This window comes from Ornithodoros turicata, chromosome 3, assembly GCF_037126465.1.
Source record: "Ornithodoros turicata isolate Travis chromosome 3, ASM3712646v1, whole genome shotgun sequence".
Lineage (NCBI taxonomy): Eukaryota > Metazoa > Arthropoda > Arachnida > Ixodida > Argasidae > Ornithodoros > Ornithodoros turicata.
The window spans coordinates 9,212,994-9,240,712 of record NC_088203.1 but is presented as its reverse complement, the minus strand read 5'-3'; the positions used below and the strand labels follow the sequence as shown (position 1 = coordinate 9,240,712).

At 45.8% G+C, this 27,719-nt stretch overlaps 2 protein-coding genes and 1 long non-coding RNA gene across 8 annotated transcripts; 1 reads left to right on the top strand and 2 right to left on the bottom strand.

The window, feature by feature from the left end:
* Window positions 1-108: 108 nt before the first annotated feature.
* On the bottom strand, window positions 109-18,462 carry LOC135387997 (heterogeneous nuclear ribonucleoprotein R-like). Of its 5 annotated transcripts, none has more exons than XM_064617258.1 (9): window positions 18,339-18,462; window positions 16,763-17,294; window positions 16,100-16,252; window positions 15,787-15,922; window positions 6,933-7,138; window positions 5,598-5,896; window positions 4,172-4,272; window positions 1,801-1,955; window positions 109-669 (listed from the first exon to the last, which is right to left on the bottom strand). In XM_064617258.1, the coding sequence occupies exons 2-9, from the start codon at window positions 17,285-17,287 to the stop codon at window positions 346-348; spliced, it is 1,899 nt and encodes a 632-aa protein (XP_064473328.1). In that variant the 5' UTR covers window positions 17,288-17,294; window positions 18,339-18,462; the 3' UTR covers window positions 109-345. The 5 variants fall into 5 exon arrangements, with proteins under 5 accessions (XP_064473328.1, XP_064473327.1, XP_064473330.1 ...); XM_064617257.1 differs by lacking the exon at window positions 18,339-18,462 and adding an exon at window positions 17,985-18,068; XM_064617259.1 differs by lacking the exons at window positions 109-669; window positions 18,339-18,462 and adding exons at window positions 1,384-1,549; window positions 17,985-18,065.
* Window positions 18,207-19,565, top strand: LOC135387999 (uncharacterized). The gene is made up of 3 exons (XR_010421274.1): window positions 18,207-18,315; window positions 18,857-18,923; window positions 19,029-19,565. It is a non-coding gene; the product is annotated as an uncharacterized LOC135387999 (long non-coding RNA).
* LOC135387998 (RCC1-like G exchanging factor-like protein) lies at window positions 18,999-27,440 on the bottom strand. 2 transcript variants are annotated; one of them, XM_064617262.1, is made up of 11 exons: window positions 26,955-27,440; window positions 26,306-26,438; window positions 24,866-24,991; window positions 24,684-24,802; window positions 23,646-23,730; window positions 23,448-23,561; window positions 22,915-22,985; window positions 22,142-22,226; window positions 21,132-21,287; window positions 20,846-20,931; window positions 18,999-19,163 (listed from the first exon to the last, which is right to left on the bottom strand). In XM_064617262.1, exons 1-11 carry the CDS (start codon window positions 27,282-27,284, stop codon window positions 19,086-19,088), a joined length of 1,383 nt encoding a protein of 460 aa, XP_064473332.1. In that variant the 5' UTR covers window positions 27,285-27,440; the 3' UTR covers window positions 18,999-19,085. The 2 variants fall into 2 exon arrangements, with proteins under 2 accessions (XP_064473332.1, XP_064473333.1); XM_064617263.1 differs by having other exon boundaries at window positions 23,448-23,558.
* Window positions 27,441-27,719: the final 279 nt, after the last annotated feature.

The window sequence follows — 27,719 nt, the reverse complement described above, 5'->3', positions numbered from 1 at the left end:
AGACCAGTGCGTGCCCGTGCAGAGCAATGCATTCCTTCTACATTCACAACGGACACTCGAGAGGCATACACGATTTCCTTACCGTATTCCAGAAAGGCGTCACTTAAGTTGTTGAGATAAAACAGCCACTTTATTTCCACACAATTCCTGCAGGTTACACATTGTCAACGGCAGCAGTCAATCACAGAGCGGCCCACAGCAGCGTTAAAGAGTCCTCGGTGGAGGAAGACACTGGGCCCCGGGCGGGAGGACACACACACACACACTGATTAAGAGGATGGGAAGAAGAGCATGATTCTTTTTTTCTTATGGTACACGGTGGCCCCCACGTGCGGGTGCCCCCTTTCAGCCCCACACCGGCTGGAACGAGTCCTGGTACCACTGGGAGTCGTCTTGGTTGCTGCTGTTGTGGAAGCGTCTTTTCGAGTCCCCCTGGTTCTGGTGGCCCCCGTCAAACTTGCGCTTACCGGCCAGGCTTCCCCTGAGAGGCGGAGGCCCTCCCCCCCCACGTGGGGGGCCCCCAAGCCCACGGGAGCCAGGAGGGCCCCCCCGGCCACCTCGACCGCGGGCCCCCCGACCCCCACGCCCCCCCAGGGTGGGACCAGCCCCCCCGCGAGGACCCAGAGGCGGACCACCACGGCCGCTCGTTCCACGACCACCACGCCCCACCTGAAACAGCAATGTGACGAACGTGTCAGAAACGTGCACTTCCACATGCGTCCCAGCACATTATCTATGTTCCAGTGAGAAACGTCTGTTAGCAGCGGTGTGTGTTAATTGTGAGAAAATGGGGTTCTACCACACTGTTTTAAGGACAATGATGCAGACTACTGCTGGAGTAGTTACAGCAACCAAAGCCTACTTGTGGAGTACCTGGCCTTTCTGACTAGAATCCAGCTGAGCACAGGGCTTCAGCACTAACCAGAACCAACCATGGCTAAACTGACGGAAGAACAATTTCGCGATCTGCTAAAGGGGTCGCGACAGGTCATCCCGGATAAACGAAAAAGACTGCTCTTTTCACCGACGTGAACCTGCATCGAGAGTTTCACAGCGAAGAGGGCATTAGACTCTGAGCTCACTGACATCTACGCTTTGCTCGGGAGTGCCTGTATCTCGCTAAGTACGACAGCTAGGAGGGAGATTCTTTTTTTTCCTCAATACTCTGACATACAGTACAATACGTACATGTAACGAACCACATCTATGAAAGTGTCCAAACACCCATTAAGGCCCCAAAAAAGGAGCAGACAGCTAACAGGGGCAGTACTGGGCAGGTCCTCGGACATGCCTGTGTACGATTTCCCGACTACACGTACCCGCACCCTTTGGGCAACCCCAATGCATCGAGCACAGACGGAACAAAACCAGAGAACACAAACATTGTAGTTTAAAAACTGTTCCCGATTATGTTTATTAATTTTTTAAAAAAATTCATCACTGCTGTCAGCATGTTAGCTGCAGATCCAGATCCTGGTCAGCTGCTGCCAGGACACAGACACACACCAAGACAACCATTTATGCACTGCAGTTGCTCCTGCTGGGGGACCTGTGGACAGAAACATTACTTGCATCCACCCGTTTCCACTCCGCCTGCAGGAGCAACTGCGGCAGCACAACATGAAGAAGGGGCGAGAGGGGGCTACCATATCCGAGTCTGCCGACCACCATAACCTCCACGGCCCCTGTGTGCTTTCCCGGCAAGGGAGAAGAGGAGAGCTCGGATATGATAACCAAAAACTGCGCTACTTCTGCTCTCTAGAGTTCCGATTGTAAAGAAGAAGAGACAGATCCACCCACCCGCTCTGGAGCTGGCCGACCACGGCCACGAGGGGGCGCCGGAGGAGGGTAGCCGTAGTCAAAATAGTCATCGTAACGGCCGTAATAGTCCTCATAGTACGGATCAGCATAGCCGCCCCGGTAGTCGCTATACCCATAGTAGTCATAGTCGTAATCTGGAGAACGGCAAAGAGAAAAAAACGTTTGTTGTTGTTGACTTTGCTGCCCTCTCTATCTAAACCGTTTTTTTTTTGCTTTTTGTGTGTGTGCTTTCTCTTTTTTTTTTCATCTCTTTCTTAAAACTCATGCCGGGAAAACTCAAAAACCAAAATGTCGCAGTGGAAGCACTGGTGGCCAACAAAAAGGAACACAGTTGCCTTCAAGGGGGGGGAAGGGGATGCCCCCATCGTAAACAAGGGGCTGAAGAAGTACAACCAAACAATAACCCGCCGCAGTGCAGTGCCAGCTACGACAGGACCCAACGAAGCAAATCAAACGCGCATCACAGTAGCCCGCAGGAGAGAGAGAGAAGGAACATCTGCTTTGTCACGCTGCCCGGCCCACCTACCATTCTCTTGCAGGCAGGCACCACAAGGTCCACCAGGGTACGGCGACGATAGAAACATGTGCAGCTAAACCGTACAACAAAAATGTGCAAGAGGGAGAAACAAAGACAGTCCCCAGCCACAAAGGACATGCAGAAAATGCGGTACCCGCTAGACATCTCTAGACCTGATACTCGACACACAATCTGCCGGGAAATTTCTGCGAGAACTACTTTGTGATGCCCGCAAGTGATGAACGCTGCTCTCACACAGACATTTCAGCGGTCCTTGGAATTAATGGCCATTGACACCACACGGTCCGATCCAATGCCCTTTGAGAGGTTGACAACAGGTCCCCCAAACTCACCTCGGAAAAGCGTGCAACGAAGAAGGCCGCCACTAGATACCCCACTGTTGCCGTTCCGGATCACTTCAGCGCGCTAAGTTTAGCGGCAAAATGTTTTTGTTGTTTCTGCGAATGAATCTAGTCTTTATATGTCTAAATAAAACATGTATAACAACTTTCTGTGTCGTGTTTCACTTTTGGTCCCGTTTTTAAACGTGTTGAGCGATCGGAAGGATCTAGTGCACGGCTGCGTGCATCACATAGCGTACCTGTCGTACCAGGCGCAGTCGTCCATTTCTCTTTCGGTGACTTGGCCTGGCTTGGATTGTGCTTCAACTAGATCTTTAGCGCGCTACAATCGAACGCAAGCCAGCGTCTGGTAACAATGGGGTATCTAAGGGCGGCCTCCGGCATTGCACGCATCGGGATAGGAACAAATACATGGGAAAATGGCGACCTTGGGGGACCTGGTTGACACGTTACGTAGGACTACACGCATCCGTTCTATCTGTCACACGAGATTTAGTAGACAAACGGAAGCTATAGTGATGTAACACACACACAGAGACTAAAATTTTGACAGTATTTCAATGGTTCATCATATGCAAATATTATTTAATAGAAAGTTTCCTACGATAGTGAATGGCATCAACATTGTGCCAGTGCAGTGTGTCCATCATAGAAAACTAAATTTGCAAATGTAGCCACATGTAACACCAGTTATTCTGAAGTTTCATGACTTTCCATTAATTTGATGCAGTTTTTGTTTTAATTTCTATTTGCAAGTTTCTCGAGTGCTTAGCGGTTCACTATGAATGAGGTTTGATGACAGTCTACTGCATCAATGGCATTTCACAAACTCGAGGAGCGGCAGAGTCAATGGCAATAGAAGACTTAGAGAGCTTAGCTTCGCTTTGAACTCTTGGAACTTGCTGATAATAAAGGAGGAGAAGGAGATCTCCAAGCTGTTTCGGTTCCTTCTCTCTCTCGGCAGATTGTCCACAAGGAGTCAAGGGCAGCGAAAACGAAGCGCGAAGGACAGTAATCTCCCAGGATGCAACATGTGCGCAAGGAGCACTGGGATTTTCTGAAACTGTCAATTGAAAACTGCCCTGTAGCAGCTGCCAATTGTCATTCAGGTCAATCGTAATTCATTACAAAGACCATTGAGATAGTGTGAGAGCAGTTTAACTTCGGACGATTTGCGAAGCATATCTGAACTAAGTAAAAGTTCCAGTGATGCATCACTCCTTTCTCTCGCCTTGGGTTACTGTGAAGTTTGGCCAAGCGACATCACACGCAGCACGGCACAAAAAACCCGTCGAGCAAGCAACTCATACAAGCACCGAAGGTGTCCCCCCCCCCAGTGCAACCTTTCCAGTTTTAATTTTGGTCAGTGAGACTCCCGCAAGCTTCCCAGCATTTAGTGCCTGACACTCCCACAAAAAACGAGACACGATGCACACACGACACAAAATGCAGCAGCCAGGCCACTACTCACCGTAGTTCCTCGGCCCCACGGGCGGCCCCCTTCCCCGTCCCCCACGTGGGGGAGGGGGTGGTGGAGGTGGAAGTCCCATCATCCTGTAGTCAGCCACGTCTCTGTTCACGAAAAGAACAGCCGTCAGCCCGCGAGGTGAAGCTACCTCTGTATTCAAACTAGCTACATTCCCCCGAAATACTCCAGCAACGTTATGTGGTTTACTGCTGCCACATAAGTGAAAACGTCATTGTCTTATGGTGCAGTGCTAACCGTGAGAAATATCCCCATCCAGAAAGTATCCAGTAGCAGACGACAGGAAGAGAGTCGTCTGCTAGGCGTGCAGTATCAACACCACCTAGATACGGAAGGCCTGCCTTAACGCCTCCTCTGCCTCCTTCGCTACGTAGACATACAAAGTCAGAATTCGTCTGCTACCACGATTTGCAGTTCTGCGAATTCAAGAAATCGCAAACGATTGCAGCTAACTTCGCTAATTTGAACCACCTGACTAAAAAGTGCAACGATAATGGAAAAAACATGGGATCATTTTGCACTTTATTTCATTTTTTCTCGTTTAGTACGCAGGGACGTTTACTACCGTATTTTCACGCGTATTAGCCGCGGCTTATACGCGATTTTTTTTTCTCACGGGCGCCCTGCGGCTTATCTGATGACTATTTTTTCCTGGTATTTTCCCCATATGCCGATTTTAACGAAAGTGCCGACAGTGTCTCTGGAACAGCACTGCCCTGCCGATGCACGAACAGTGCGTAACAGGGACGGGTCCACATTCGAGTAGATTGATCTTCCTGGTGCATTCCCCCAAGCAGCTTTAAGGAAAGTGGTGACAGTGATTCACGTCTTCTGGAAGATCAGTGACCCATCAGTCCACGAAAAACACCCGACAAGGGCACAATCCGATCTTGGTAGAACTCCAGAACTGACCTCCTCTGTTGTACACTGTGCCGATCCCGGAGTATGGACCACAGGGTTTATGGCCTTCTCTATGGTCTCCTTTGTCGCACAAATCAGTCGTTTCGTATTGCCCGCGGCTTATCTGCCAGAAAATTTTCAAAACGTCCCAAAAAACGCGTCCTGCGGCTTATCTGCGGTGCGGCTAATACGCGTGAAATTACGGTACTTGCAGACGAGAGTGACTGCACTGTGGTTGACAGTGGCCTGTCTTCATGGCTACAGCTGTAGAAAACACGATCCTGATTGGCTGACTCTTAGTTGTTACGTCAATGAGTAAGCAGGCTTTCTCTGTCTAGGTGGCGTTGGCGGTACACCACCCCCAAATATTCCTGCACCCTGCGTACGCCCAATGAGGCATCTACCTCCATCTCGTCAGCTTCTCCCCCCCCCACTAGAATATTTCGTGGGAATGTTGCTCGTTCGAATACACGATAAGGGAGGGTACCACGCAGAGAAAGATCCCACTCACACGACACGCTGCTGCATCATCTGCATCATGCGCCTTTCCCGGTTGCGAAGAACTTCCTCTTTCTTCTTCTTGTCCGAAGGTGGCTTCGCCAGAGACACCTCCATGGGGGCTCCGCCAACCTCTCGCCCTTGCAGGGCCTGCATAGCCTTGACGGCTGCATCGCGCTCCTCAAAGTGCACAAACGCATAGTCCTTGATCTTCTTCACCCTTTCCACTTTACCCCCCTCCGCCTCAAAGAGCTCCTTGAGCTTCTCCTCGGTCACGTCTGCCGTCAGGTTCCGCACATACAGCACTTTTACCTGCACCAAACCACAGCCACTGTCAATGGGACTGTCCATAGGATTCATCTATGGGGCTATGCGAATACAGTCACCTACCAATATTTCAACCTCTCAAGATCTGAAGCCAAACTTTAAATTTGAAGCCAGAATCACTGCAGAACAGTGTGCTTAAGAGCCCAATATTATTTAGGCTGCTTCACCAACGGATTTGTGGACAAGGATATCGATAATCTCCCCCGTCGACACACTTTTGAACTTCGATTTTCAGTGGCTCCCGAAAGTCAGACAAATCGGTCGACGAATGTATTCAGATTTTTCTAATATTGAGGCGAATAATTGTAGACGAGATTCAAATTCCGTACCGAACATGGAATGCTATACTCGAATTGAACCACACATATTCAAACAAATGGACCAAAACTTGTCTGCCTGTCCTCAAACTAAAGGAAATGTCACCCGCCTCGCATTTAAACGGTTTCAAAGCTTCAAGAATGGCAGATGAGGGGGGTATTGAACGAAGTGCTTCGTGCGGAGATCCCCATTAGATGTATCACATAGGTATGCAGTCTATCCAAATACAGTGAACCGTCATTAATATGACCCCCGATAATCTGACATACGCGTTTTACGACCATACTCCTGGGGAACAATGCAGTGAAACCTCTGCAAATCCCCCCCGTTAATATGACAATTCCACATTATGACCAAAATTTTTGGGAACGACCATGGTCATAATAACGAGGGTTCACAGTATATGCTCTATATGTGTTCGGTATACAAGCAAGCAAACAAACAAACAAACAAAACAGGAGAGCCTACGAAACAAAGTGAGTGGTACTTCACATGGAGGTCACATATGCACGCTGTGTATCTGTTCGGTTATAATTATTTGCTTCATATTCGCCTCAGGCATACAACTACACGTTTGTTCGGTTTAAGATAGATTACTGTTCGCACAGCCCCATTTGTCTTAAGCAGTAGATGACAGCAGTCGATCCAAACGCAAATAGCTCGGATCGGATCACTTTTTTTTTTCTCGGATCGTCCCAATCACCTTGGCCATGGTCTCCTCATCCGGCTCCTCCTGTGGGTCCGCCCAGTCGACGATGATGTCGCAGCTCCAGACCTTGATGCGTCCTGTGGACAGGCGTCTCTTGGCCAGAGAGGCTGCCTTGTGGGACTCGTACTCCAGGAAGCAGAAGCCACGGTTCTTCTTCTTGTCGTCTGGAGAGCTGTAGATGATCACTTCCGTCAGCCCCGCTACGCAAAGAACCACGGTGTTACTCGACGGGCCACTCTACGTAAAGAGTTATGCTGCAGACTCTGTGTTGTACCAGACGCGGCTACAACACACGAGGAACGGGCTCCCATACGTCGCTGCAGAAACGAGCAGGATCAGTACTACAGGTTTTCCCGGCGATTTTAATCCAAGTGCCAGCTAAATTAATCCACGTGCCATGCAGACTTTATGGGGCATGGATTAATTTAGCTGGCACTTGGATTAAAATCGCCGGGAAAACTCTAGTGCTAGAAAAAAACGTAGACTTTCTCTCCAGAAGTGGGAGAAGACATTGGACGAAAACATGGGATAAATTCGGTAAACTGGCGAAGTGGGGGGTAGTTGATAACGTACACTCATCTTGAAGCAGCAACAAGGACACAGACAGACAAATGAACAGCAGCGCTGTTTCACCTATAGTTAGGGATAGGCCAACCGAATCAGCAAATCCTAGGCAAGGATTCGAGTTTCGGGGACCCAAATCCTAGTGCCCAAACAAATCCAACAACAGAGTTTGTCAGTTTATTTATAAAATTGGGCGCCCCTGAAGTCCGCCGAAAGCCTGATTGACCGGTGGGTCCTGGGGCTTGCCGAAACCACGGCATAAAGCTCAGACATTACAAATTTAAAAGTAACATGGTTTTGCTTTTGATTGTTTCTAAGTTTTATTAAAATAATTCAGACTCGAGTATGCATTTCCTGTAGTCTATGAACGTAAGTCGTTAAAAGTTACATTAAAAAGTCTATGGGTATGTTTTCTCCTGAAAGTGAACTATTATTTGTTTTTCATTAAACAAAGACGTCAAATCCTGCTTCAAAACACTTTTCAGTAGACGGGCTTTCTCCCCTGGCTTTTAAAGCTTTTTTTTTTAAAGAAACGATTCCAAAGATTCGAGATTTGTGGATTCGCAAAACCTTTCTTGGATCTTGAAAATTACTTATAACTAAACTACTATAACTATTACTACTTATAACTAAAGGACAGACAACTCAGGTCTGATTTCAATACATTTCTAGGGACTCGGGGCTGCAAATCTTGAACCTGTTGCACATGAGGAATCTTTCACCTTTATGGCCTTCTAGATATCTTATCTCTGAAGACAACAAATCAACGAAAGATGAGGTCGCTCACACACACACACAATTATTTCCCCGTCTTTTCTAATAAATATGCCTCTTGTATCTCCCTTGAAAGCTGATCTTTACAGTTATCCCTTAGTTGAAAGTAAAGCAGTACTCCTGTTCATTTGTCGGTGTGTGTTTGTTGCCGCTTCAAGATGAACGCACACAATAAAATAAAGCAGATCAATGCGCCTCACTCAATAAATAGGCTGTTTCCTATTAAAGTGTGCAGCCACAGGCCTGTTCACAAAAACAGTTGTAAATGAGAGTACCGTATTTTCACGCGTATTAGCCGCACCGCAGATAAGCCGCAGGACTCGTTTTTAGATACATTTTGAGAATGTTTTTGCAGATAAGCCGCACTCGCAGATAAGCCGCGGGTAATACGACGCGACTGCTTTGTGCGCTAAACCAGTGATGCACATACAAAATCAACAGAGACGCTCAACGCTCGTCAGCGCCGTACTCCCTGCCAACTGCCCTGTTCCCGTACTTGTCCGCGAAGTCGACGACTTTTACTTTGAAGCCGCTGTCGTGCCTGTGCCTCAGCGTTGGAGCCATGCCTCACCTCTAACTGCCGTGCCCGTGTCCACGAATGCTGCTGCTCTCGTCAAATGAGAACTGACGCTTAGCTGACCACGTTTTATCCCGATGTCAGGTGTATTGAACCCTTCCTGTGGGTCTGCCGACAAAGGAGACCGTAAGGGAAGGCCATAAACCCTGTCCACATTCCGGTGCCGGCATGACGTATAACAAAGGAGGTCAGTTCTAGTGTTCTACTAAGATCGGATTGTGCCCTTGTTGCGTGTTTTTCGTGGATTGACGGGTTAGTCCACTCGAATGTGGAGTGGACCCGCCCCTGTTCGGTATTGTTCGTGCACTGGAAGGGCGGTCCTGTTCCGAAAAACATGAGGCACTGTCGGCCCTTTCGTTTAACCCGGGGTATGGGGAAAGTACAAGGGAAAAATATTCCCCGGATAAGCCACAGAGCGTCCGCGAAAAAAATAAATCGCGCATAAGCCGCGGCTAATACTCGTGAAAATACGGTAAATAGTAGTGTTTCAAAATCAATACCGTGGGGTGCCAGTAAGCACACAATGTTCAGAAGAAGAAATCAACAAGTGCAGCAAACAGTTGTCACCAGGTACTGTAGTAGACCAAAGACAATTGCTATTGGACCTTGCTTAAGGGTATGACAAAATTATACACCTGCTTCAACATCGTACATGGTGGTCGCTTCTATCTTTTTGATTATGATGATTTCGAGTTTTATTGATGCAAAACCTACTTTTTTTATGTGAAACTACTCGGCTTATTTTTCTGAGCTGGGTCCTTGACTTGGGATACTGAACACTACTGTCACCCCTGTTAACTAGGTGTCACAAGTGGTCACCTTGTTGTTACATCGCATCAGTGTTAGTCATCTGCCAGTTTGAACATCAGTGATGTCTAGCTCACCAAGAAACTGTTACGATTGATGGTGCTGCTTCTGAAGCACTGAGCAAAGTTTCGTCAAAGTTGCAGATTTCAGCATCCGTGGTACAGCTACACAAAACATGCACTGTAAAATACTACCCAAACGTGCCTCCATCTGAATAGGTACGAAAATACGAAACTCGAGGTCATGCTATGTGAAATTAGCATGCAATTACAGGCACCTAAGGGATTGCATTTTAAACTTTTTAGTCCCAAGATGGTGACACACCAGCAGACGACTGTGCCTGGAGCACAATGGTGTCCTTGTTTCTAGCTCTGTTCAATGCAATGCTTTCCCTAAAAATATCAGTGGGCCCAAAACCCTCTTCTTCGGAAGGTACACAACCCCACCCGCCTTGCTGATACGCAACAAAAACAGTGGAGTCTAGCACGTTTAGTATTTTATCTTCGCAATTAACATTTTGATTCTGTGCTAGCAATGTGAACACAGGCAGATCTAGGAATTTTCTGAGTGAATGAGTGAGTGTGCGTGTGGTCCAACCTTGGACAGCATCCAACCGCATTACCGCCCTAAGGTAATGAAATTCCGTTCCTCCCTGCCTGTGTTTTGTTCCACAGATGCCATGAGCTGCACCAATGTACAAACTTTCACCTTGAAGATCTTTTCCACTCAAACATCAAACAGCACTAAGTCTTAACTTCTTTTTACGTCACACCGCAAGCTTCCTACGAACAAGCACACCTGGATATGCGCAGAAACTACCGAGAAATATGGACACATTTAAGGAACTATAGGTTCCATTCTCTTGTGTGTGGCTGACAAACTCAGTACTGAAAACAACTCCCTTAGCCAATACACAGCCTCACCTACAGCCAAAACTATACTATTAACACTATGTTCAATGCCTGTTACAGCGCAACCATCTTCACATCTGTGAAGCCCAAAGTGCATCAATCATACAAGTAAATACATTCAACCCTTGGCTTAGAGATTATCTCGCTTTATCAACAGTGTCCTCCTGGAACAAGACATCTCCCCTTACTTTTTTTCACCAATGTATGAACCATAGAAACTGGCAACAGGTAAATAGAGGTCAACAAAGTGTAGATTTAAAGCATCCCGTGCCCCACAGTCATAGGGCAAGATTACAAAAGTAGTTTCTGGGGCATCAACAGACAGCGAGCTGACATTTTATAGTAGTACAGAGGGCCATATATATATACACACATATATATACACCGTAATTTCACGCGTATAAGCCGCAGGATGCGTTTTTTGGGACGTTTTGAAAATTTTCTGGCAGATAAGCCGCGGGGCAATACGAGACGACTGATTTGTGCGACAAAGGACACCATAGAGAAGGCCATAAACCCTGTGGTCCATACTCCGGGATCGGCACAGTGTACAACAGAGGAGATCAGTTCTGGAGTTCTACCAAGATAGGATTGTGCCCTTGTGGGGGGTTTTTCGTGGACTGATGGGTCAGTGATCTTCCAGAAGACGTGAATCACTGTCACCACTTTCCTTAAAGCTGCTTGGGGGAATGCACCAGGAAGATCAATCTACTCGAATGTGGACCCGTCCCTGTTACGCACTCTTCGTGCATCGGCAGGGCAGTGCTGTTCCAGAGACACTTTCGTTAAAATCGGCGTATGGGGAAAATACCAGGAAAAAATAGTCATCAGATAAGCCGCAGGGCGCCTGTGAGAAAAAAAAATTGCGCATAAGCCGCGGCTAATACGCGTGAAAATACGGTATATATATATATATATATATATATATTTTTTTTTTTCAGAATTAGATGTCTGATGGAAGTGTGTGTGTCATTTTATAAGAATAGCGTGAAAGTTTTTGATGTGTGCAACTTGGAAAAAAAAAAAAAAAAAAAAGGGGGGGGGGGGGGGGGAGTATGATGCCCAGACACAGATGACGTTACAGGGGCAACTTGTTCTGGTTCGCTGTTCAGTGGAGGGGCAGCTCCCTGTCCCTTTGCCGCCGTAAACCAATTTTGGCAGTTCCCCAGGAGAATTGGGGATAGAAGGAGCGGCCGAATCATGGCAGAGCCAGGAGAGCCAATGCTTTTTGACAACCCCGGAACAGCCGAGTAGCAGACGACATATCCCCTGGACCAATCAGCAGGCGTGGCCCCTGCAGCATCAGCACGAGGTTCCTGGCAGGTCACAGGCTGGTACTGCTCTCCACCGCCGTTGCACACGGTCACTATTTGCAGTGTACTTTAAATTCAATTTCTGCGATAATTATGAATCTATGGGGTGAATTAATTCTTATTTTGCATCTTACTGGCCTGCTTAGCAGTTTTACACAAAAACAGGGTGCTAAAAAATGACTTCTGCGCTACTTTAGAGCCGAGCTTTGAAATGAGTGCATATCTCCCAGCACAAGAACTACGAGCGAACCATTAGACTGCTAAGGTCTCCGATGAGCAAGACCTACACAGGAGAAGTGATATAGTGCCGAGACGATGGTATTACAAAGCATTTCAAAAGACGTAAACCAACATCACAATGAATTTCCTGTCGTTCTAGCGCTCTTCCTCTTGTTCCGAACCTAGATTTATGTAAAATTTAGCTAAGTTTGTTCATACGCGATAAATCGATAAATAAACTGTATTACGTACATCCAGTTTTGCATTCTCCTCATGCTGAAATTTCCCATTATGCCACAAGCTTACAAGAAGGTGCACATTTCTGAACGTTCTGGTGAGATTGTCAGTGTGGCAACGCTAGTTACTAGTTTACAAATTAAGTGAGTAAACTTTTCTGGTCAAAAAAGCATGTGACCTTACAATACAGCCCTATGCCCCTTCAAAACCATCAGATGAAGGCAACAGTATTGTAAGTGTGCAACACACAAACACGACGAAGCTATACATTTCCACTACCAGGCAAAGTCCTGTAACGGCAGAATGGTCGCTCAGAGGTCACTGGATCGCCACAATGGCCAGTTGAGAAGTTTGTTCCTCCACCCAGCAGCTTCGGCACAACAGCTGCTGTTTCTGGATTCACGTTCTCGGAAATCAGCAACGCGAATATCTAACTGCCCAAATAAGCAGAGGAAAATATGGCAAGTAATTTTCAGTGTAGTGTAAGGTGGTTCCTTTATTGCTACATGTATTACCTGTTTTATCACATCCATGGACTTGATGCGTATACGAAGAGGGGAGCCAAGTCCTGTAGATCACATAAACAAAATACAGAAGCCGACACTGAAGATTTTTGTTTAAGTTTAATTTGTACAAGCTTTCGCGTGGAGGTCGCGAAAGCTTGTACAAATTAAACTTAAACAAAAATCTTCAGTGTCGGCTTCTGTATCCATGGACTTTGCGAAGTACTCGTTGGGATTATGACGACGCCTTTCATTTTGTCTAGATTCCCACGGATAACCTCATTTTTCTCACAAAAGTCCCACAGTGAAACAGCAGTCATAGTGCCACAAAGCTGGACTTCACAATTTAGAGGACAGCAATAAAAAAAATTTGGATTCTGTGGGTTCCAGAGTATGTAAAAATAATTCATAAGTATTTTGCAGCAGCAATTTCAGCTGAAAAAAAAAAAAAAAGAAGAAGGAAACTGCAATTCTACTGCCAACTATATTAAAGCAACATATACTGAGAAGGGTTTGCTTGTTACAGAGGGACAGTGTTGGCACACTACATGCACAAGTATACATCCTAAATGCCTTCAGAGATCTTAACATATGCTTCTTGGATGGCTCTATGAACAGTTGAGTCGCTTGAAGTGTGCCCATGTGACAGCTTCAGGACAACAACTTTTTTACTTACGAGCAATGAGCGCATGAAAGTGAAACCGACAAAGCCCTTTAAAGGACGACGGGAACGAAAATAGGCTGCAAAGCTATTTGCCTCATATTGCGATGTGTACCAAAACAATCCGGAATTCGACTTAGATTTGCGTATATTAGTTGAAACGCCGCCACAATCGCGATATAAAATTCGGCCGTGGAGCACTCTGAGCCCCTGGTGAGCGTCGCCGCGCCGCCGTAGCAGACCACGGAAGTGACGCACGTTGGCTCTCCTGTTGGAGTTCCTGACTTTCATTTCGCTTCATTTCATTTGGTGTTTCGGCGTACGTCTAATTCCTGCTACGGGGAAAAGAACGGAGACGAAGAAGCATGTACGAACCCATCTCTCATAGGGTATATTGTCTTCAGACTTCCACGAGATCTCCGAATCAAACATCTTCAGGCGTTATTCAGAATTCGCCGTGTTTGTGCCGGGCAGCCGCACATGGAGCGCGAGAGATATTTGACGTCACGCGCTCCTCAGATTTTCCCGCAATGCTTGGCGCGCTCCATGGGCGATCGTGTCGGGTGGGCGGCCCAGCGCGCTCGTAATCGTCAAAAATATGGCCATCCGCACAGCGTACTTGCAAAATACTAGTGGCACCATAATTTTACATAATATTTACACCTTGTTCGGTCCCCTTTTTGCAATGGACAAGTTTCGCTTCCCTTGTCCTTTAACAAATGCAAAAGGATCAGGGCTGGGGCAGTCAAAAGACAACAACCAATCCTTCAAGGAAGGGCAGAACTAGAGCCGTGTAAACCATGCAGCTGCGCATAACTCAACTTTTGGGTGTTGCATTTGTGACTGACGGACAGGAACTCTGCTTTTCTGCTGCAAATTACACGACGATTTTTGTCCAGTCTCGCAATAACAATGTTTTATCTGTTGTTGAACTCTTCAACTACTGCAGCAATGTTGTTATTTCGGTGTTGGCAATAACTGAAACAACCACCACCTTAATGTCTTACAAGTTTGTAACTTGCCGTAGGGGTAGAGTATTGTCTGTGGATATTAAGACACCCACAATTGTCACCACCAGCAAAATGAAATGAAGTTGCTGCCATAGGTGTCAGCACAGTACCCAAAAACATTCCCTCCGCACAACTCGTGTAACCGATCTGAAAACTGCACTCTCTAAAACAAATCACACTTTACCAGTTTTGAGAGCTACAGAAAATGGTTGACACAACACTCCACACAAAAAGCCTACAGCACTACCTTTTAAGGCTGCACCATACATGGCAACAGAGACATGTACTGGTTTTACCAATGCACATTGTGGTGCCAAAAAAAAAAAAAAAAAGAGAAAGGAGCAAAGGTCGTATTGTTAGGTCAAGAACCTGCTTTCACAGACAGTGCACATGTCAGATGTAGGGAGTAAGATGCTTATCGTGATAATGCACGAAGATGACTTCTACTGATAACACTGTCCGTATGGACCGTTTGGATGTTAATAAATAAATATATAAAATATTGTGCTTTCATATTACATAGACGCAAAATTTTAGAGCATCAAATGTGGGCACACTCACCCTCATGGTCAAACTCATTACAGCGGAACCTCGTTAATATGTACCTGCTGAAGTGGTAGTTCCGCATGAAGCGTAACCGATTTGAATCCCTGACCCCAATGCCATTATAGCCAGTTCATTTAGTGCTTTTGGCGAGATTGTAATTTTGTTCTCGTTCAACTACACATGCACAGTGAGTGCGCTCTACATGTCTTTGCATATGCTCGTCGATGCAAAACCACCTCAGTGCCAAACAAAAGTCAGTTTTCTGTCGTTTGGCATAAATAAATACTGTGACATTCTCCATTTGCATCAATTTCCTGGCTTTCTGTTATGCCGTATTACGGCCTTGTACGTACTTTTCCCACAGTCCGCAAAGTACGGTTTAACGAGGTTCTGCTGCACATGTAGTCATTCACAACCATCGCAAGGACTCCACTGTATACTTCTCGATACCGGTTCAAAGCGCCAGCAGATAAAAAACACCACAGCGGGTGTACGACCAGCAAGCAAGCAGTGGCTTGACAACTGTCCAGACAGATCCTCTACAGAGCTTTTCCTTGTTTTTTGCACCCCGGTCTGAAGCCCAAATTTTGTCGCCTTTTTTTGGTCCGCCAGGCAGCATTCAAGTCGCAGGTACAGGATCCAAAATTTCAACACCACCATCACAAAAATCCAATGGCGCAATTTTTTTTCGGGGCAATTTTTGAGAAAAGATGGGGTAAAACTTACGTGCGTGTTTGGAAAACTCTTCAAACAACTCGTCTTTGCCTCTGTTCTTTGGGATATTGCCCACAAATAACCGGTGGTTGTTTATGGAAATGGTCACGCCAATGAATTTGCCCTTGCGAATTTCGTAATTGTCCAGCTGCAATAAGAAGAGAGAGAAGCCAGCAGGCAAACAAGACTGTCAGAGAGACCACCGGCAGCAACACCCAATCATGCTCAGCCCCCCAATGCAGCTACAACACTTGTCGCGGAGGGAGGCTGCTTGGCCCCCGTGGCAACGCCGCGGCACCGTTCAAACAGCCACGTAACTCCTCACCTCGCGGACCGAGTTGAGTGCGGCGTCGCGGCCGCAGAAGGTGATGAAGGCATAGCCCCGGTTGAGCCCAGACAGGGGGTCCATCATCAGCCGCAGGTCCCAGATCTTGCCACACTTCTCGAACAGCGGAATCAACTCGTCTTCGAACATATCCTGCGAGAAATTTTTTCGCGGAGCGGTCACGTTCCTGAATGAGGGCAGCCGTTCCAGTTGCCTTATCCGACACAACCGTTGCACAATTGTGAATTTATTCGACATTTTGTATTTGTTGCATACATTCGTACCATGGCTCATACAGAACTTATTTTAGTAGTGGTCGTCAGGGCAGTAACATATCATTGACCGCAGTATGGGAGAATTCGATGATAAAATAGAAATAAATGAGCAGTGAAGACACAAAGACAAGTACACTGAGCCGAACCACTTGCTGCACTCCCATTATCATATTTGAGCTCATTCATCAGCTTTCGTTCAGACTGTCTCCTTCCCATACTTCAAACCAATCAATGTCACACAACTGAACACAAAATCATCCCAACATTCCAGAGCATTGCTACACAATCATTTAAGCGAGCACTTGTGCAGTTGAAAGACTGGCTCGGAACGGCTCCAAAACTACGCACGATTACCCACACTAAGGCCAAGACTAAACGAGCGTATCACCTTGGGAATTTTGCCGACAAACACCTCGCAGCCACTGGAAGGCTGCGACCCGGTCCAGTCAGGCGGGGGACCTCCGTACTTGCGCTGGCCCGTCGTCACGTCGAGCGAGTACCCCGTGCGGTCCAGGATGGCCTTGATCTTGTCCTCGTCCGGGCCCTTCCCGCCGGCGGGCGTCCCCGTCGTGGCCGTGCCCGGGGTGGCGGCGGGGGTGGTGCCCGGCAGCTTGCTCTTTTGCCTGTAGGTCTTCATGACCCCGCAAAGGTAGGCAGACTTGTTGGAGACATGCTCGAGGCTGCTGTCGAGGAACTGCTTGAGGACTGCCAGGGCCCCCTCTGGGGGAAACTCCTTGAGGGCATCCAGGGCCCGCTCATCAAGGTCCACGTAGGATAGCTTGCCCGTACGAAAAATGGCATCCAGCTGCAGGGCTACCTTGTCTTGCAAGCCGTGCTCCACCAGCTTGCCGTAATCTGGACTGGGCTCGGACTCATCCATGGGCTCCACTGTGTCGCCGTTGCCCTCCGCCATTATATTGCTGCAGACAACATTGTATTGTTCCTCATCGTCAAGAATGCTTCACTCTTAAGGACTAGCTATTCATCCGCTATTCGGAGCACTTCAAAATAAAGCCAACAGTGCGCACACACTGATCCACACATGATAGGTGCTTTCAGCGCAGCATTGTTAACGTTCTCTTCAGAAAGAAGCGAATTCCTGCCGCAAATGAAGCGTAAGAGTAGACGCGTCTAATTCAGACACGTAATACGCTGTAACGAGCAAAATGTCACCATCACAAAGGAGGATTCAAATATCGCTCTACGCTTTTGCGAATGAGAGAGAGAAAACCACCCTTTCGCAGTCGACTGGGCGACCTTCCAGTGTTCGGTCGAGAAAACTGCTTCACACGGAATAGCTAAGTGTTTATGAACGTTTTTCGCAGTTTTGAAACTTTCTCGCAGGAAAGGAAAAGTTTACTTCCACGCGGTGTGTTCGAGTTCGATACTAAGCGAAGTGCCTTTCTCGGCTTCTCCAAAAATCAGCCATTGCGAGCAACGGATGTTCCACAGCGAGCACACTATCGAAGCATTATCGCGTCCCAAAGCACAAACACGTGCCCGCCAGATTACGCAACATGGAAAGTTTCGACGAATTTCCAACAGAATAACGCTCACCCGTCAACATGCATTGCGTAATAGTGGTTTGAAAACACGTGCCAGTCGAGTACCTGAGCAGACCGACGCTACCGCTCGCTCGCTGAGGCGTCATCCCGCCATACTGCTCAAACGCCAGATTAGGCCTGAGAAATTTAACCACAACACGCCGTTATTTCTACTTATTCTATCCTTATCACGTGTGCGCTAACAATATTTTGCGCCTGAAAGGCGGAGCGCGATGCAGAAATCAAGTTATCACGTTTGTGTTTCCAAGGGGATGATACAACTCTCAAACAAAAGGTAGCCGCCCGGCGCGGCGTTTTGCCGGCAAGGCTCGTCCGTTGATGCTTGGACGCAGAGACGATTCCAGCGTTTAAATCGTTGCGAATGTGGTGTTAATAGGTAAAGAAAAGCTTCGTACTTACTTTTGAAACTGATTGGTAACGCGCTAAAAATTAGATTCCAATCTTGAGGGACAATTCGTCCCAGACCCAATCAAGTGGGAATGGGTAACAACGTGAGTGACACATGCACGGGGTTGCCGGAGTATTCCAAAGGGCGGCAGACCGGCCAGCGTTTATGCTTTCGCTGAAGAAAACTTTTCACGAGCAATTTCTGCTTATATATAAATTAGTCACAAATTAATTTCTTTATCCCAAAAAGCGTTATTTAACTTGTCTTTAGCTACAAGCACAAAAAGACGAGGGGACTAAGTATCAGAGCGTATGGATACGAGTAGCGAATGGCAGTTGTCAGGCTGTATTGTCGTTTTGATTGGTGGCGCATATTTGAGGGAGGGAGATTTTTTGTTCGAAAATTTCGCAAACGCGACTTCAAACTATTTATAGCAGGATTTTTAAAATAACAGTATTGCACTTCCTTACCTTTTCTTCCCGTTTGATACTAAAACCGCTGGTTCCACACGCTTGTCCGGACTCCACAGAGAACACGCACTGCTTCTGCGAGTTCGTGCGTTGGTGCTCACATGTAGCTGCTACAACTCCTTGCAGGTACAAAACTCAAAGTTGCTGTTAAAATATGTCAAAACATTCGTCTGCAACTCTTTGAAATCAAACGGGGACGTATTTCAGTTCTCAAAAAACTTTTATGTGCAGGCAACAGCAGACGACTAGCACACAACGATCATCCTGTACACCTTGACAACACTTGAGTTAGCAGTACGACCTACAGAGGGCGGCCATATGATCGTTTCCGCAGCTCACTTTAAGTACTTCAGCCACAATGCTCACCTGTCAAAAAACGGAAAAAATTTATTCAATTACTGAACGTTTAAATTTGTACTCAAACTGAGGGTACACCAAGATAAGGTACAGTCTCTGTAATGATGACAAAATGAACAAGTGTGTGGGACCGAAAATTCTATCCTAAAGTGGAGGATGTATTATGTGCCTGTTGCGACGAATTGTTCTTTACTCTCAGCAGGAAGGGCTGGAACGACCTTTCCAAAGCGCTAGTTCTCATCAACGACCCCAATGCGTTCCGTAGTAAACCATGCCCATTTTTGTTTCACTGAAGCTTGTAGCCCATCATGTTCTCACTTGCTGCTTGCTATGTGCCCTCACATAACGCCAGAAGGTATGTGAGGTATCCACGTAAATAAATAAAACGTTGCACGAAAATTGCTACTTGGTCGAGTTCTCTGCGGACTAGAAACAAGATACACATAAAGGCGAATTCACATGGCCATTCCTGGCAGTTTTCTTTGCTCGATTCTGAGCAACTGCATTCTCGGTTAAAACGTATCTATCTGTTCTGATGGTGCTTTCCTAGCACGAGGAATTTGCCAGCTGGCACATTTTTTTTAAAAAGTAGCACCAGTTTTCTTTTGTTCGCCTATTTATAAAGTGCTAGTTAAAGCTTAATTTTGTCCTTTAAAGCTTATTTTTGTCCTTTTTGATGTGATAGATTTTTCATTAAAAAACTACAAAGGTTATAGACTTTTTGTTTTCACTTCTATCATCTCTGGGCCGGCGGATGTTCTTGGCCACTGCTGCCAGTGTTGCCAATGTTGCTCGACTGTCAAATGACTAATTACCTAAAAATCGTTAATTAACTTTTTAATTATAAAAGCTACGAAGTTGTCCCAATGAGAGAACATTTGTCCCTTTTGCTGACCTGATATCGTAGCCGTCTTCAGAACAAAAATCTGTTTGGTAGATCTCCCGCAAAAAAATTCGTGAAGGAACACCATTTTTTTCTTTATTTTGTTCATTGCGCATCTTCAGAGACGCGTCTTTCCTTCACCCCCAATGTGAGATGGTGAAGGAGCCTCATGCGTTGAAGATAAGCTTTAGCTTGCCGAAACGAAACAAACACACATGTATCTGGTGACACTATCGGAGCTGCCCTTATCTTGTGTTGCATTTTCTGTTAATCTTTTTCCAGGATGCAAGAGGCGATAGTGTGCTCTTTCTCCCTCTCACATTGGGAGCAAAGGAAAGACGGGTCTCCAAAGATGCGCAATGAACAAAATAAATAAAAAAATTGTGTTCCTTCACAAATTTTTTGCGGACGATCTACCGAACAGATTTTTGTTCTGAGAACGGCTACGATATCAGGTCACCGAAAGGAACAGATGTTCTCATTGGGACAACTTCGTAGATTTTATAATTAAAAAGTTAATTGACGATTTTTAGGTAATTAGTCATTTGACCGTCGAGCAACATATGGCCAAGAACGTCCACCGGCCCAGAGATGATAGAAGTGAAAACAGCATGTCTATAGCCCTTATAGCTTTTTAATGAAAATTCTGTACTGCCTAAAAAAAGACACCCTGTATATTAAGTGCCGTTCCTGTGAGCGGAAGAAATACAGTGCTTTATCTTCGATAACCCTGTATGACTTAAATACACAGATACATAATTCAGACTCAATTTTTTTTCAAATGTGTGTTGTACCTGGCACTACTTACCCGAAATGGAAAGTATTGGGGCCGTGTGTGTCCAATGCCTAAGCACCCTTTCATGTTCTGTCCCCATGTGTAGAGATCACCACGTTCTGCACACAAACATATCATGAGATAACTGCGTGTCTCACAAAGTAAATGCGAGACACATAGTGACACGAGGCTTTTAAAAATTTGAGGTCACTTCGATTTACCACTACATTTCACATCAATGTGAAACGATGGGGCCCGATGTACAATGTTTCCTTTATATGGTGCACTCAATAACGGAAGCCTTCATGCAGCTGTTCACCTGTGATGGCGGCAAACTCGTTGATGGTGGAATATATTTGCCGGACGGGCTCGTTCCTGAATAGCGGTTGTGGAAGCCGAATGGGTTCCTTGGAATGCACGGCCTTCGGGCCAGCGCCCAGGAGGCCGAATCCCCACACGAACACCTCGCCATTTTCTGAAAAAAAAAAAAAAAAAAAATGAAAACGCGAAGAATTCGACTTGACTTGCGGATGAGGACAGAAAAACGTTTTAATGCAGAGTGTGTTGCTGTGTGTGGATGTCAGACTGACTGGCAACAATGTAAGTGAGAACGTGTTTAGGAGCATGTGTCCTTGTGTTCCCTAGCCTTAGCTTGTCAATAGGCTGATGCGAAGGTATCTGGTGTTCCGCAGCTTGTAGCATCGCCGACCACATACTTTGAGGTTGTCGGTTTATATCCCAGTGTTGCTGCCTTTCATCGACTGGTATTCTTTAATAAGATAAGTATTTAAAGAGATTGAAACATTAAAATAATTTATTTTACTAAAAAGCAAGCTTTTGGACAGAGTCCATCCTTCATTAGGTTTCACACTTTAATGAAAGACACATTTCCTGCTGTATGTTAGTGCCTGAAGTTTCCGGGAAATATTTTTTTTCTAAATTTGAGGGGTAAAAATCTGGTAAATAAGCGTGTGCTCTAAATTCATGCAAATTTGGGTGGAAAAACTTCCAGTATGCTGAATTCAGGGAGGAATCGGGCTCAGTTACTCAAACTAACTGTACTACTGTACCTCAAACTAACATTACTACTGTAATATTCACACATTCCGACCCAGCCTCAAAATGCCTCAACAGAATCAGGGTATGTGAGTGCTGCGAGTGGACAACCATAACTCTTCCTGCGGAAGCGTCACTGCAGAAATTATTATCACTTCGAGATACGCCTCGGCGTATCGCTGTTCCGTAGTCTTTGGAGGAAGGTGGGGTATTTGAGTGTCCCTTTAAAATGCTTTTTGAAGGTGTCCATAATGCTGACCATATTCCGCTTACCATTGACAACGGCGCACGCCGTACCGCTACTGGTTGCCCATCGGACTGGGCCATGGGGAAACTTGAGGTGTACGGCTTTTGTTAGCTGGAAAAAAAAATAAGCAGACAGAAGTAGTAGCTTCGTCCCATAACTTGGTTGACTCACAAATAGTAACAAAAATTTCATAATGCAACTCCGGCACATGACACAGGAAAACAAACTATAGAATCAATATCGAACGTCCAAAAGTGAGTAAATTAAAAAAAAAGCAGCAGCAAAAGGGTAACATGGTTAAGAGCATCTAATTTATTTACAGCTTTCGTGCATCAGCATGCACTTGTATACCTGAAGATGTGCACACTGATGCACGAAAGCTCGTTGTAAATGAGTTAGCTGCTCCTGATTGTGTAACCCTTATTTCCTTGTTTGGTGTTACGCAGGATGTGAACAGGCTGTTTTCGTGTTTTATGTTTTCTAGGAATTGGAGGGGGACAAAAATCAAGGTTTATTTTCAGGAACTGTAAAATAGGGTAACATCTGGTGTTATCTATTAGAAAAGCAGATTTTTGGTTGAAAAAAATAAATAACGGAAAAGTAAAAAAAGTGCTTCTCAGTTCAGATGAACACGAGCTGTCGATCGATTATGCGGAACACTCAGTGCTTAGTGTTCCCCAGTGCCCATTTTAGTGCCCAAATCTAGTTTTGTGCTTTTCAGGTTTCACTGTAAGTGATGATGATGGAAATCAGGTGTAATAAACAGGTGTAACAAAATAATCACTGTCGACATAATTACCTGCTGACTGTTCGTCACTGCGCTGAACTGCCCGTATTCTGAATTCCCCCACCCGAACAGTTCTCCCTTCTCTGCAAAAAGAAACTGTTAGTGCGATGTAGCAACACCACCTAGATAGAGAAAGCCTGCGCATTGCCTCCTCTCCCTCTTTCAAATAAGAGTCAGAATTCGTCTGCTACTGCAATCTTCTACGGATTCAAGAACCCGCAAATGATTGCAGCTCACCTGGAACCCGCAGACCTAATATTTAGACAAAAAGTACGAGACGCTTTCCAGAAAATCAGTTTTGAGAAAGATGTAGACCATTTTGCACTTTATTTCCAAGTTTTCTCATCTTTTACGCGGGGACGTTCAATCACAACTCGCAGACGACGGTGGTTCGTCTGCATGGCCACGACTGCTGTGATTGGCTACGGCCGTCGAAAACACGATCCTCATTGGCTGACTCTTAATTGTTACGTCACATCGACGAGCAAGCAGGCTTTCTCTATCCAGGTGGTGCTGGATGTGGCAAGTTTTCCGGCACTACCCACCCGAAATGGCGAGATTACAGTCGACGCGTGTGGCCACTCGGCAGATCTTCTCACCCTGAACGTCACCCAGAACTCGCTGAGGAACACCCTGGCTGCGATCGTGACCCAGTCCTGCTTCGGGGCATATGGGGAAACTAATGACCATGTTGTGCGGAAAAGGAATGACGCGAGCATACGAGGAGCGGAAAGGGTCGTTACCGGTCTGTCCGTCTGCGCCCCATCCACAGGAATACACTTCACCGTCAGACGTGAGGAATAAGGTGTGGTCTTGACCACACTCTACCTGTGGAATGAATCAATCGTGTGAATCAGACACGACCAATCAAACAGGCACCGTTCTGCATACGCTCATTCTTAGAGCCTGAAGTTTTAGGGTTTTACCCGATTCTTCCCCGAATTGAAGGTTGCCTCTTTAGGGTGAAACCCGATTTTTAACCGGCAAATTGCCCTCACTGGGATCTCTGTAGGAATGCACAAACTTACTTATTTGGCAGAAAATGCAGTTCCATCACCGTTTGTACCAGACCGCTACACTTAGTTTGAGTAACTGAGCCCGATTTCTCCTCGAATTTAGCATACTGGAATTTTTTTCACCCAAATTCGCATGAATTTAGTGCACATATCTATTTACCCGATTTTTATCCCCCGAATTTAGAACAAAATATTTCCCGAAAACTTCATGCTCTACTCATTCTCCACTTCTCATGTTTCTGTTGTGTAATGGGAAATGTTGGGTGCTTACTTAATCACATATTCGTCCTACAGAGCTACGCAACTGGCATACTCCATTCCTGCTTCATTCTTCCGCGTGGCGCCTCCTCTCTGAATAGCAGACGCCACAGCGCATGCGTGGGGCACTAGCCGCGGCGCTCACAAAGACAACTGCGCTTCAACGTGTTGAAAAAAAATGCTGAAAGCATATTTTTACTATACGTCCTCGTTTGACTGCTAGGTGAAAATTTGCGAAATCCACGATATAGAGACCAATGTATCCTCGTTCGGGGATTGAGAGGCACTCGAACTCTTACGCTGACTTCTTTTACGTCGGGACCGTTTTTTTGCGAACCGGTTACCGCTATTATTTTTTTCGGTTCTGCTCCAGTTCAGGTTCAACAGCGTCACAAAAATTGTGGTTCAGGTACGGCTTTTTGGTTCGGGTTCGACTTGACACCCTGACTTCACCACAACTGACATAGTCATCTAACGCATCAATCCCGAGGTCTGAGACAATCTTACCTGGACTATTTTCCCGGGAATATCGCGAACCTTATGCACCAGCGGGTTGCTTATGTAGTCCTCACCTGTGACGACAGGTCGGCCACACTGCCCAAAGGAATTGTTGCCGAGGGTGAACACTGCAAGATGGAACTGGGGTAAATGGTAACTCCTTGCAGGATTCGCAATTCGAGCTGGCGTACCTCCGTCCTTGTCTGTGAGAACGACGGTGTGAGCTCTACCGCAGGCTACTTGCAGTACCTTCGCACTGCGGTCCCTCAGCGGAAGAGGAATACCCACAGGCTCTGTCAACATCCCAAGTGGATGTCCTGGAAATGGACAATGTTTGCTAAATGATGATCCCGCGCAGGAATAGAGAATACGGGGTGTTTCACCTGACGTGATAAAAAAATTCTAACCGGCGACGTACTCACCAGAGGATCGTGGGACTTTCGGCAGTTACCTTTTGGAAACTTTTGCGACCATTGAGGAAGGCTCTGGAGAATTTTTAATTGTAGGAAACTTATTTTTTTAACGAAAATTAGAAAAATTGCCAAGTGAACCTCACTTTTTTTTTTTACAGAAATATTAAGTCCTTCATGGATAACCACAGACCCAACAAAGCTATGCACAGTATCGCAACAGAAATAGTCGGGGAAAAAAAAATTAAGTAAGAATTCCGCATTAGCCCTGCCTGATTGTCGCAAAGAAGAGCGCATGGAAGATGCGAGGACAAGATGAAGTATTCCCGCCTTCCTTTTTTTACCTTTCTTTCTCCTGCTTTGACCTTGATGCTGGTGACAGCAGTCTTTATCTCAAAGAAAGCAAAACAAATGAAGTTGGGGCTCCTCTAGACACACATTTTGTGCGCACTTCTTTGCAAAATCAAGCAACAATCACTAATTTCTTTCGACTATTTATGTTGCGATACCGTGCGCAGTTTTTGTTGGGTTTGCGGTTATCCGTGGAGGACTTCATATTTCTGTAAAAAAAAAAAAAGTGAGGTTCGCTTGGCAATTTTCAAAGCTCAATTGACGAAAATAAATTTTCCACAACTAAAAATTGTCCAAACCCTTCCTGAATGGTGGCAAAAGTTTCCGGAACGTTGTCAGTTAGAATTTTTTATCACTTTGGGCGAAACACCCTGTATATCGCACGTTTTTTCACGTTTATCACGACTTCAGCATAATAAGGAGAGGTACATCCAAATTGCCTTATGCAGAGTGAAATTTACCACGGAGTTGTCCCCCGAGATGAGCAGCAGAAAAAGAAGTACGATCGCGGGTGATATTTTCCTGTTCAGACTTAAGACAAGTTTCCCTTCAACTACTTGTGAGCTTTATGGCACATTCACGGAAGAATATGAAAAATTGCACTTTTTTTTTGTAAACGATAAACTCAAGCAGAGTATCGGGGTGCAGGATCGTAAAAAATTACATCATCGTGCTGCAAGTAAAATCCAGCACTGCTCCCACTGGTTGCTTTTAAGAAGCGCTAATGTCGACGTCTGATCTTCCTCTCTCTCTGCTCGTCTTACATAGGAAGTAAAAGCTTTGTGCGAGCATATGTGCAGCAGCAGCCACTTATGCAGACACAGGACACACAAGGTTAGCGCTACTAAAGACTCTCAGGAGTCAAATTACCTTTCCTCGCTTCCTGCAATCCCAACTGGGAATCAGTGTTGAGGCCAGTTCCAAAGAGAATGTTGTCATTCTTCACCTTGTCAGCTGTCGCCGCAAACACCGTGAAGCCATAACCACATGCCACGTCGGAAACCTGATAAATAGGAAAAACATGGCGTGTCTAAAAACTTTGCTGCAGACGCCTATCAGACATTGGTGTTTGTCCTAATACGCTTTTATTGACATAAATAAATTAAATAATTTCTTTTTTCTTTTTTTCAAGCAGGCAGGTGCCTTGCACTCCAAGGAGGACAAACGTAGAATTTGATGAGATTTTTTCGTGCCTATTTTGCAATTGTGCCTTATTTACAGGAGTTCCCTTTGTGGAATCTAGAGAATTATTTACACATTCTTTTTTATATTTCCTCATTTACTCTAATATTTTTTTTTTTTTTATCGTGAACAGTATAACGTTACTCAGATATAAAATAGCGCCCTCTATCTCCCATTATTTATCACTGTCCACGATATTCATCTGGTTGCAGTTGCTTCGCAGTGTAAACCGGAAAAAAAAAAAAAATAAATCGGATGCGCACAACACGCATATGCTATTGCGTAAAACAATACAGTTCTACGAAAGAAGTCATCAAAAGGGTAGTTCCATGCGCACCTGGTACACTTCTGCGAAAAGTGTTTTGTACGGCTTGTGTGTGCATTCCCTCGGTTTAATATCCGGACCGGGTCTGACCAACTTGTCGTGGCCGAGAGCTCCGGTGAGCGAAGCTCCCCACAAATAAACCCGCTTCCTGCGCTTGCTTCTTTCCGTGGCATACTGGAACACCGGTAATTTCTTCTCTTCGTCTGGATCTCGAAACTTGAGTTTAGCTCGCCAGCACGAAGACGCATGCAAACACCGTCTGCAAGCCTTCGTTAGCTGCTTTTGAAACTCAACTTGCAAAAACCAAGCATTTCTGGAGGCAAAAGACATGACGGCTAGCATCCGCTGTTCACTTCGCGAATTGACTGACAGCTAGTATTTTCGCTCCTCTTCAAATCGGTGATTAAAGCAATGAGAATACGACTAAAAGTTGTTGGAAATGTTTGCTTTCGCACTTAGCTCATGACTTCTGCCGCCATTGCTGTGGATTGGATTGGATTGTCCGACAAGGCGAAATCGAAATCGAAATGCTGAAGATGTGGAGGTTGCGGAAGTGCTGAAAAATTATCGGCAACACGTCAGATGCTCTACACATACATTTCATTGCTGGACTGCAGGAATGTTTTAAAACGCACAAACACATTTAGAATAAAAACGGCACAGCCAGACTCCTCCATCCATTGGTGGTCTCGTAAAAGCGGCAAAGTTCAAATAATGACCGCGTCATACTCGAAAGTTACTGGTCGAGAAAAGAACAAAAACACATTCAGGCTTATT

Bases quoted from the DNA above. Each gene is read 5' to 3' on its own strand.
- LOC135387997 (XM_064617257.1), bottom strand. From the start codon at position 18,025: ATGACGCCTCAGCGAGCGAGCGGTAGCGTCGGTCTGCTCAG. The intron at 7,139-15,786 runs GTAAGTTTTACC...TTCTTTGCGTAG, and splicing joins AGAGTTTTCCAAACACGCAC to CGGGGCTGACGGAAGTGATC. The intron at 5,897-6,932 runs GTGATTGGGACG...GGTTTGGTGCAG, and splicing joins ATGAGGAGACCATGGCCAAG to GTAAAAGTGCTGTATGTGCG.
- LOC135387998 (XM_064617262.1), bottom strand. From the start codon at position 27,284: ATGCTAGCCGTCATGTCTTTTGCCTCCAGAAATGCTTGGTTTTTGCAA. The intron at 24,992-26,305 runs GTAATTTGACTC...GTCCATTTCCAG, and splicing joins ATTGCAGGAAGCGAGGAAAG to GACATCCACTTGGGATGTTG. The intron at 20,932-21,131 runs GTGAACAGCTGC...GTTTGTGTGCAG, and splicing joins CGAGTTTGCCGCCATCACAG to AACGTGGTGATCTCTACACA.